The sequence below is a fragment of the Telmatherina bonti genome (assembly GCF_933228915.1).
Source record: "Telmatherina bonti genome assembly, chromosome: 13".
Lineage (NCBI taxonomy): Eukaryota > Metazoa > Chordata > Actinopteri > Atheriniformes > Telmatherinidae > Telmatherina > Telmatherina bonti.
Genome location: NC_136611.1, coordinates 35,222,304 through 35,233,954, shown reverse-complemented (window position 1 = coordinate 35,233,954; position 11,651 = coordinate 35,222,304). Strand labels below are relative to the sequence as shown.

At 45.6% G+C, this 11,651-nt stretch overlaps 1 protein-coding gene across 1 annotated transcript; it reads left to right on the top strand.

Moving 5' to 3' along the window:
- Nucleotides 1–543: 543 nt before the first annotated feature.
- LOC306764851 (uncharacterized protein) lies at nt 544–3,271 on the top strand. Its single transcript, XM_079252135.1, has 3 exons — nt 544–691; nt 772–881; nt 2,225–3,271. The coding sequence occupies exons 2-3, from the start codon at nt 772–774 to the stop codon at nt 3,060–3,062; spliced, it is 948 nt and encodes a 315-aa protein (XP_079108261.1). The 5' UTR covers nt 544–691; the 3' UTR covers nt 3,063–3,271.
- The last annotated feature ends 8,380 nt before the right edge of the window (nt 3,272–11,651 follow it).

The window sequence follows — 11,651 nt, the reverse complement described above, 5'->3', positions numbered from 1 at the left end:
GACTACAGAAACCATCTGGCCAACATCCCTCACGTGGCTGATGACAAACCACTCTAATCACAGGAAACTCACCTGTTTCCTCTGGCCACACCACTCCCCTTTGTCCACATCTCAGACCTGGTTTTTGTCTAAAACCACATTGGGCCATCAGCTGAAGGCCTTCCAGTGGAACCCAGACCTGGTTCAGACCCGTCAGGATGGTCTGACATGAGTTTGGACGCTCTACCTGTTCAGCTGTGCTTCACTGAAGGAGATTCTGGTATTTTCATGCCTCCATCATGCTACTGGTTTTTCTCTTGGCTTCATGGTTTTCTGTGTTTCTCTGTGAAGAGTTCTGGTTGTAATGGAAGGTACTGGTTGGATTGTGACCACAGCCACAGTGGAGACCACAGCTGAATGATGGAGGCTGATTGTGAAACCATCTGTTGTTTATCCTGAATGTGCTGAAACGACATCTTCCACCACCAGTCACTCTGCATGACGAGGACTGGTTTAGATAAGATCCTTCTTCTCTTTTCTGTCTTCCTCTTTTTGGATCTTTACCGCTGCGATAAGGACCGGTTCCCCTCCCGGCCGTCTCAATAAGAAGCTCCTGCCCGGCAGCTGAAGCATCCCTGCCTCCACATCGGCTTCTGAAGACCTGATCCAGCAGCGGACTCTGCTCTCTTCTGGTTCTGGATCAGCAGTGAAGGTGAGAAACGTTCAGCCATCTTGAAGGTTTTCTGCTTTGTGTGACTGCGAGGCTTCAGCAGGACGTGTTTCCTCCTTCAGATGCGTCTCCAACCCTGGATGCTGCTGGTGGTCCTTCTGTCTGCTGGGAGCCGTCTGTCTGCCGTCGACGTCAACTGGCTGACTCATGTTGTGAAAGCCATCCGAACAGAGTGAGTAGGGACTGGTCCACACTGTGATGATCTGTCTGCATCCTCCAGCGCAGTGGAGGAGTTTCCACCTGCAGATAGAAGATGTAGATTTACTCCACCTGATGACTCTGGATCAATAATCTGATCAGGTTGTAACCTGATCAGATTATTGGAGGATTTTCATCTAGATTTCACTGCTTGCAGCAACGGCAGGTTGTCACATGGATTCCTGCTCGGCTGCAGGTTGTCGAGTCTAAAACGCAGGAAAACCTGATTTCAACGTTTAAAAAAATCATCAGAATAATAATCAGAAGCTTCAGTCTGACATGTTGAGATGCATCTCCATCAGGAAATCCATCTTCATCTCGTTCCCATCATGAGCTGCTGGAGTTCAGCTCCATCTGTACCAGAAATACCACGTGTCCAATCAGCACACGAATAAAATATTTATTAGATATTAAACACGCAGCAGCGTCGTCGTCTGAAGAAAACACCTCTCCAACATCACCCAGCCAGTCGGACTCTGTCTCTTTGGGTCAGAGATGCAGAAGAAATATTAGCTTCAAATAACTTTTTAATTAATCTGATTTTTTACATGTTTATTTTTGAAAAAGTTCAATAACATTAACAATGGTGTCGTTTAAATTCATCTGCTAAAGTAAAATACTAATAAATAACTTAGCTTAATTAATTTATCAATTAAAATGTATTTGTATTTATTTACTATAAAATATTATAATTTATTAATTAATTTACAATTAATCATTATAAGTACAATGCTGATTAAACAGCCTGATGATAATGAAATGATAAACTGTAAACAAAGGAGAGAAAAACTTTGGTTGTTCCAGTAAAATATCCCTGCAGTTCTGTCGCATCATGACATCTAACTGATGACAGAAAACTGTCGGCAGTCTGCGGACCCTGAAGTTCCAAAGCTCACAGAGAACATGATAAATCACCGTTCTGCTGATCTGCATGCATCTCCTGTCAGATGGACACAGATCAGCAGAGCCATAATGTTCCACAGTTGCTGCTGAAGCGAAGACAGTTTTCAGCAACATGACTGGTTCGCCTGCAGAAGGAGCAGTTTGGGACTTCCAGGAACCAGACATGCTACTCGCAGAGGAATCGTTTGGCCAGTAGGTGTCACTGTTGGTGCAACTTGCAGTAGTTTGTTTTGTTTTTACACATTTCTGGGATTGATGTTTATTCGTGTAATACAACCTTGAGCTTGATATGGGTCCAGAAACGTTCATGTAGAGCTGATTGTCATCAGCATGATCACGATCAGATGTTTTCTTGTGTCCTTGTGTGAGCACATATGTAGGTTTTACAGCTTTCTTCTTCTTTTATGTTTCCAGGTACCGAATCAATAGTCAGTTCTGCATCGCTGCAAACATCCCACTGACCCAGAACTATGAAAAGTTAAATCAGATCCTTCAGAGCAACTCGTACCAGCAGATTTCAGGCATACTTGAGGGAGCTGAAGTGTACGAAACCAACAGCATCATTATAGCCAAACACACAGAGGGAGACCCTGTTCATGCCGAGCGTCAAGTTCTGTTGAAGTTGCCAACACTGAAAAGAAACAGTGCTGGAAACTTCCTCCTAATTTACTCGTACCTGTCTCCATGTCGCAAGTGTACTGACTGGAACCAGAAGTACAACGTTGTTAGGCCATTGTACACGCATGTCCAGGGCTGGGCTGATGCTGCTTTTGTGTTCACGCAGATTTACAATAAACCCACACTCGGCCAAACCATCCCCAGAAACATTCTGCAGGACTCCCTTACTGATCTTGGGACTTCCATGAATGGTCTCCACAAGGTTTATCGCTGTTATGGAGCTTCAAATCAACAGCTAGAGTGTCACAGCTGCTCCTCCCAAAATCAGATTTTAGAGGTTTGCATCAGTAACAATGCTGGAAGCCCTCAGATAATTCAAAATGTAGACGGTGCGAGCAGCAGCAACAGAGGAAGAGACAGCAGTAGTAGTGGCAGCAGTAGTCGCAGCAGCAGCAGCAGCAACAGAGGAAGAGACAGCAGTAGTAGTGGCAGCAGTAGTCGCAGCAGCAGCAGCAGCAGCAGCAGCAGCAGCGGCAGCGGCAGCAGCAGCGGCAGCAACATCAGCACCAAGAGAGGCCGCTACGACAGTCCGAGGCATTCCAGCCGATCTCCAACCAACCAGGGAAGATCTTGAAAAAAAACCCCTTTGAACTGATCTTTCCTTATTTTCAGTCTGAGATGGTGGGAGGGAGAATTCATGCTTATCTGCCCATTAAAAATCACAACTAAATGTAAACTGCAGCTCTTCATTTTCCTCATGATATGCTGTTTGGTCATGTGATTATTCATGTGAGGAAGTATAAACATAACCGATGATTGTTAAAATCATGTTGCTACTGTTTCTGTTCATGTCTTAAATAAAGACGAGTTTCAGCTTCAAACTGTCTGTTACTTAACCCATTCCACTCCACTCATGAACCAACCAAGGTGGTCTCTTCATGTTCCGTTTCTGTAAGAAGCTGTGAGAGCACAGAGATAAATCCTAATTTAAGTAATTATAAATACACTCAGAGGAAAAATGAAATACAGAGGACCCCAAGGCTCCATTTTACCCCCCAGCATCTTCGGTATGACTCAGATCATTGTAGGCTGTCGAGCATCTTCCGAGTGCATAAGTTTTCTCCGAGAGAGCAAAGAGAAAAACATGGTGGTCTTGTTTGGTTACTCAATGATTGGTCATCTCCTCCAGATTGTACAGGTTCACGAGAAGGAAACTATACCCACCTTCACTGCTCAGTGTGAGATGAAAGACGCTGAGATTAAGTGGACATTTTTAGTGCTAATATGTTGCAGAGGCAGATCTGAGAAGATCCATACAAAATAAATATACAAGTTTGTTAAAAATGCTTGATTATTTCCTGCTATTCTGGAATTGCATGTTAAAATAAATTAGCCTGAAATGTGCATATTTTGGTGACTTTAACTAAAAACTTTTTGTGCTGTTTAGGAGTCCTCCTCGTGGTGAGATAAGATTCTGTATACAACTCCAGATTGTCAGTCTGGGTCACAATGCCTGTCGGTACCCATCAGCTGCCTCCAGAGTCCCACAGTGCCAAGAAGGCCCGATAGGACTCCTTCTTCAGCTTGATGGCATCCCTCACTGCTGGTGTCCACCAACGAGTCCTGGGATTACCGCCACGACAGGCACCAACGACCTTACGGCCACAGCTCCGGCTGGCCGCCTCAGCAATAGAGGCACGGAACACAGCCCATTCGGACTCAATGTCCCCCGCCTCACTCGGGACATGGTTGAAGCTCTGCTGAAGGTGGGAGTTGAAGCTCGCTCTGACAGGGGACTCAGCCAGACGTTCCCAGCAGACCCTCACAACACGTTTGGGCCTGCCAGCTCTGACCGGCTTCCTCCCCCACCATCTGAGCCAACTCACCACCAGGTGGTGATCAGTTGAAGCTCCGCCCCCCTCTTCACCCGAGTGTCCAAGGCATGTGGCCGCAGGTCCGACGATACGTCTACAAAATCGATCATCAAACTGCGGCCCAGGGAATCCTGATGCCAGGTGTACATATGGACACTTATGCTGGAACATGGTGTTCGTTATGGACAATCCATGACGAGCACAGAAGTCCAATAACAAAACACCATTTGGGTTCAGGGGGGGGGGACCATGCCTCCCAATCACTCCCCTCCAGGTCTCACTGTCCCACGTGAGCATTGAAGTGCCCCAGCAGAACAATGGAGTCCCCAGAAGGAGCACCCTCCAGCACTCCCTCCAAGGACCCCAGAAAGGGTGGGTACTCTGAACTGCTGTTCGGTGCATAAGCACAGACAACAGTCCGGACCCGTCCCCCCACCCGGAGGCGGAGGGAAACTACCCTTTCATCCACCGGGGTAAACCCCAACGTGCAGGCACCAAGCTTGGGGCTGATGAGAATGCCCACACTTGCTCAGCGCCTCTCACCATGAGCAACTCCATAGTGGAAGAAGGTTCAGCGACACTTGAGGGTTCTGGTTCCAGAGCCCAAGCCATGCGTCGAGGTGAGTCCAACTATATCTAGTTAGAACCGTTCAACCTCGCGCACAAGCTCAGGCTCCTTCCCTATCAGAGAGGTGACATTCCACGTCCCTAGAGCCAGCTTCTGCAGCCGGGGATCGGACCGCCAGGGTCCCCGCCTCTTGCTGCCGCCCAGCTCACACTGCACTCGACCCCTACGGCTCCTCCCGCAGATGGTGAGCCTATGGGAGGTGGGGCCCATGTAACCCTTTCGGGCTGAGCCCGACCGGGCCCCACGGGCGAAGGCCCGGCCACCAGACGCCCGCTCTCGTACCCCACTCCCAGGCTCCAGGCTAAACCATCTTTACAAACAAACATGTTTACTGTTTGAAGCTCTGATTAACTGGTTGGTAGCCTCCGTTGTGAAGGATATCATACACTTCATCAGTGGTGCAAACTTCGGGTCAGTGATCAGACGGTACCAGATGAAGACGCAGGCCCTTCCTACACCTCCGTTGGTGCTTTTATCCACTCAGATGAAATCGTTCTGGAAGTACTCCTGCTCATCTGTAGCAGAATTGGTGGCAGTGAAGTCACAGATGTACACCTGCTTCTCTCTTCTCAGCCACAGGAAGATCTGGTTCTCTTCAGCATCCTGGGTTAGATCTTAGGCCTGACATTGCCAAATGAACTTAAACTTTTGGCTTTCATCATCAGTTAACACATCAGCGTCATAACGGGGATGTCACTTACTGAACAGTCCCTACCAGCAGGTAGATTTCATCTCCACCTGCTCCAGCTTTCAGGCTTAGGGTTAGGGTTTTTCTGCACCTTTTAGTACCTTGCAGAGCTCAGACCCTCACTCGTTTCAGGGTCGAAGGAAAACTGGATCCTGGTGATCAGTAAGTAGTTTCCCTCTTTGTACCAGAGGAGGATCTGGTCCTTCCAGCTCCTTTGTTCAGACCAACACTGAGTTTGTTGAAGCTGCGAGCCTCCTCAGCCTTCTTGGCTTCACTCAGAGACACTTGGAGGTGGGGGACGTACATGGTTATGCTGGGAAGATGGGAGCAAAGACAGAAATGTGCAAGAAGAAACATCTGATTCAGGTTTCAGACTAATTAAAGGAATAAATCAGTTCGTCAAGACATTATCAAAAGAACGGTAAGTGAAGATCCGGGGCTTAGCCCAGATGAGGGATAAATCTTTGAGCATATGCAGTGTTTGATGCTTTTTTTTTTTTAAAGTGAATACATCTCAGCTTTCAAATGCTGCCAACCTTTAAGCAGACACAAAGATCTGGGTTACATGTAAATTAATGCGCTTAATGAAGGAAAATAACATTGTGATTGTCGACGGTCCACTGGCTGTTGTTTTCTCCACTTGTGCTGTAGCCGTCAGCAATATAAGCTTCCACAGTACTCCGATGTAACAAGATCTTGAATAAGTCTCTATTATCTTTTTGATAAGGCAGTCTTCTGACAGACGGGAGTGATGACATGATGACACAAGTCCAACAATCCTATTTGTTAATATCGCTGAGATAACTTACATCTACGGTAAGAAAACCGTATAGCTTCCGGCGCTATTATTCTCTGACCTACTTTACGCTGCAGCCCCCCAGCTGCCGCTTTCATAAAGGGACAGCTGCACTAAATGTCAGAATGTTAAGTAAAATAAAACCTCTACCTAACACTCATTTAACTTAAACCGCATGTTGTGTCTACAGTTGCTACTCCACAACACAAGGTGGCACTGTAGACCAATTAATGATGTTGACAAGTTGTCTGTGTTGTAAGACAAGAGAAGAAGAATAAAGTAAAGAACGGAAAAGGAGCATTCTCTTGTTGAAGCCGTCTTTTCTCTTTCTGATGCTTAACACACCCGATGTTTGCACCAGTTACCGCGGATTACAACACCACAGCCTATCTAAAGTAATCAATTTACATACGAATATCAATCAGAACGTAGCAACATTTTGTTACTAACCATGCTGAACTGTGGGACCTAAAACGGGCTCCAATTGTAATCATTAAATACATATAAAAGGCAAAATAAAGCTATATCCCAGCTATGACTCAGTGTGAATTGGCTCCTACAAACATTCTGTATAAGCAATATAAACAACTTTCAACAACCACTCAGTCAGCTGCTGACTGAAGTCATCTCACAGCGCTGGTTTATGGAGTACTCCTCCCATCCACCTGAAGCACGAAATATAAAACAAGATGGCTCCAAGTTTGATTATATAATAAATACACAATAAGAAACACAAAATGCAACGTATTGTACATGTGATCCTGTCTGGCACCTCTGTTGTCTGTCTGTCCTTGCTACTCTTCTCTACATGACAGCCGATTAGCTGATCATCATCTCACCAATCCCAGCCAAGTCAAGTCGTCTCAGGATTCCTGTCACACAGAACATTACATGTAGATTCATGTGCACGTCTCATCCTGGAGGACAGGGTGATGCAGCGGGACTGGCTACGGCTGACCTGTATTAACAAATACACCCTGAGGTCCTGTCATGAATGTCATAATATGTTTCGTGTTGTGTCTTTAGTTCTGGTTTCCTGTTTTATTTTGTATTTTTCCTTGTTTAGCTTCATTGTGTCTTGTTTCCTGTTTTGCTTTCCTGTTCATTAGACTCACCTGGACTCATTAGTTAAGTTATTCCACCTGTGTCTCGTTCTGTTTGTGTGTGTGTGTGTGTGTGTGTGTGTGTGTGTGTGTGTACTACTGGGTTTCTGTTAGCTTAGTCGAGCTAGTTTTTCTTTAGTTTGGTTTTTCGGATTAAAGCGTCTCAGTTCTGCCTCCTGTTCCTGCTTTTAGGTCCACACCTCCATCGTCACCGTGACAACTAATCCTGTTTTACAGGGTTGTTTATCAGCTTTTAGCTGTGATGGTAGAAATGGAGCGTTCCTGAGATCGAATCGTGTGGAACGATTGTTCCAATAAAAGAATTGATCTTTTGGAACACATCACCACAGTGACACCTAGTGGCCAAAAAATATGATTTCAAGTTATTAAACTCTATAAAATGGAATGTCTCTTGTTAGTTTCTAGAGATGTCAGTATGGAAGTCTGGACTTCAGCATAAGTTCAGAGTATTTCTGGATGGGAGAATCTGATTGGGGTCAAGTTTCTTTACAAAACTGCTGAAAACGTCCAGAGTTAAAAAGGGTTGTGGGTCCAGTTAGGTCAGGTTGACCAGAGCCTCGTCCAGTTTGTCTCCCTGTCAGGAAACAACAAAAACAAAGTGAGGAGGAGCATTGCTGCTAAAAACGTTTGCATTTTATAGCTAATATTAAAATTAATCTTCATGTGTGAATATAGATATAATAAAAGTGCCTTTTTGTGCTCAGATGTGAAATTCATTCATTCTAAATAGCAGGCTTAATTAAAGAGTAAACTCTGACGTGTGATGAATAAAAGGAACGAATAATGACGTTTCTGATGCTGAATATAGTTACTGTACCATAAACAGAATGCTGGCTGGAACCAGCACTGGACTGGGTTTCCTAAGACTGATGGAGACATCAGGATGTTTGGTCCGCAGGTGTCTCCACGTTGTCGTAGTATTACAGTAGCATGAAGTGCATTTAACCTGTTTCCCTTCCAGGAGCTGGAATCCCAGACAGCTGATCTGGACGCTTTGTTCCTTCCATTCCAACACAATTCTCAAAGAACGCTGAGAGAAGACTTCACAAATAAACAGCTGTTTAGGAGAGACTTTAAATGTTTCACGTCTCTCTGGTCAGAAAAGACACAAAAATCATTTTGAATATCGGTATTTTAGTTTTATGTAAATGTTGTTATAGGAGCCAATTTGTTTAACTGTGTTCGTCTTTGCTGCTGTTGGAGGGCGCTGTGTTGTTACCTGGGCAGGTGATGCATGTAGGGGGAACGGGTTGGGCAGATGTTTGGTCTGGAAGGGCAAAAGGTTTTGGACCGCAGGGCGCGAGTAAACGTTTGTATGATGATTATTTGTGGAAGGAATAAAGATTATTGAATCTGAAATGAAGTGATCTGAGTGGAAGTCGATCACGGAGAAGCGGCGCGTCAAACCAACTCTCAGGCCAAACTGTCATGTTTTTGCCACCCTGATCTCCTGGCGCTCATCATTGATTACTCGATCCACCTGCTGGCTTCCTAATTGCCTCTGCTACCTCATTCAGTTCACCTGGTTTCCTTTTCTCTCACTGCCTACTTAAGCTCCCTCCAATCCCTCCTTTTCTGCCAGATAATAATCAGACCTATGTCTAGTTTTGGTCCAGCGTTCTACGGATTGTTCCTCAGTTGCCGACCCTCTGCTTCATGCCCCTGGATTACCCTCCTTGCCTTGCCCTCGACGGATACCGCTACCTTTCGGATCTTCTGGTTACCGACCCTGCCTGTCTTTGGATCTCTGAGCCTTGTCTTTGCCTGGACGAGTATTTTGCCATCCTGTTTACCTCCCAGCTGTTGCCTGGTTTCTTCTGCAGACCACTCCCCTGGACTGATCTTCTGTTCATACTCCTTCACCAATAAACTGGTCATTTGTCCAGAACTCCCTGTGTGTGGCTGTATTAAGGATCCTCAGGGTAACTCATTACACCAAACACTCCCAGTAGCTTTGTTTAGACTTTGCTCCTTCAGTTGTATATTTGTGGATGTAGTAAACAGTTTCTCTGTCTTTTATTTATTTAGTAGTTCTGTTTTGGACACAAGGTTGAAACGGTCACTGAGTTTTGTGCTTCACTAAGTTCTGACCTGTGGTTCTGACTAACCATGGCGTTTCAGAACGACTGGTGACGTCATGGAACGCGACATGGAACCGTCACGTGACTTCCACGTCTAGATTCAGATCATGGAACGTAGTTTCACATGGTGTGTTCCACAGGAGGTTCTACGGACTGGAACACCGTTCCCATCAGGCCATCAGGATCTTTTAAGCATGTTGGACGTTGTCACACTCAGCAAGTATACGAAGGTTTCTCTGACAAGTCAAACATCATGATCTCATGATGAGTTCAGAAGTACAACACAGTTCTGTGCAGCTGCATGCATGAACACCCACAATCACCGAACGGTGATTAACTTCTCTGGCAGTAAAACAAACGTTGTGAAGTTTGATCTCATTACAGGAACTTGGACTTTGACAACATAATTCTGCTTGTTCAGTCGAGTCTTTTCACTCCACTGACGTTATCTCAACGAGATAAGAGACACGGTTTCTGACTAAAGCTGAACTGAAACAAAGGTTTCAGGGAACATTTTATGATGAACATGGTGATTCTGGACTTCTGGAAGATGAAACTTACAGACAGACCTTCCTCAGAGAGGTGATGAGCAGGATGAAGATCAGTATGGTGGCTTCCAGAGCCGTGCACAACATCTCATCCAGCTCTGTAGTTCCATATCCGTTCATCTCTTAAAGGATCTGCTGGGAATCAGAAAACCTCTTTGACCAAGAGAAATTTCTCCTAAAGGAACAAATAAAGTGACCTTTGACCTTTAGGATGAGTGGATCAGGTTACCGGGTCGTAAAGGTGCAACCTCCCACGCTTCCCTGATAAGACAGAAGTTGCAGATGAAGATTTGGCAACGAGCTGCAGACTGAACATGGAACATCCGTCACATCCACAGAGCAGAAACATGGAGGATGAGCCCGGCGGTCCCGAGAGGATCACAACCGTCCCTCCAGCAGGTCTGACGGATTCTGCTTCAACACAGGAATCATTCATCTTTCAGACATCTGCCTCTTCTCTAAGGAGCCTGAATCAGGGGTCAGTGTTAGGGGACAAGAACCTGTTGATGATGTTTTTAAACATATTTACTGTTTATTTACTGTTTGGCCAAATAAAAATAAAAAGGAAATAGTACGAGGACTGGACTCAGACTTTCCTCAGACCGAGCCGCTGCACAGAACACATCATGACAACTCAGCGGGCGTGTTGGGAGGGACTTTTCCAGAAGCAGTCTTCCTGCACTGTGGTGTCCTGGATCTGAGGACAACGGGGTGTTGGAGTGGGGGACAGACAGAACCGCAGTGTCTGGTGGTCTACGAGTTCAATCCGGTTGGATTCAGCAGATCAATGATGTTTCTACAATAATATAAACTCAAAGCAAACATTCAGGACCCGGAGACCAGAACCTCCGTCTGGTCCTGGCTCACCGTGAAGAACGCAGGAAAGTCCATCAGACACGTCTTCTCACCAGTTGTCCTCTACTGGAGAGACGAGGCGTGTCTGATTCTACATGTATGTAAATCATGATGACTCTGCAGTTGTGGGGTGTATCAGGGATGGACAAGAAGCAGAGTACAGAGAACTGGTCAGTCAGTTTGTTAAATGGTGCGGTGACAATCATCTCATATTAAATAGCAACAAAACAAAAGAGATGATTGTTGACTTCAGGAGGAAGAAGAATAAACAAAGCACTGTTTCCATCCTGGGAGAGGAGGTGGAGGTGGTGGAGGAATACAAGTATCTTGGAGTTCAGCTGGACAACAAACTGGACTGGAAATGCAACACTGACTACATCTACAAGAAAGGTCAGAGCAGACTGTACTTCTTAAGGAAGCTGAGATGGTTTAACGTCTGCACCAAGATGTTGCATATCTTCTAGAAGTCTGTTGTGGAGAGTGCAGTCAGCTTTGCAGCATCTGCTGGGGTAGTAGCATCAGAACCAGAGACTTGAAGAGAATCAACAAACTGATCCAGAAAGCTGCTTCTGTGCTTGGAGGAACTCTGGAGCCGCTGGAGCTGATTGTCCAAAAGAAGAATGCTGCAC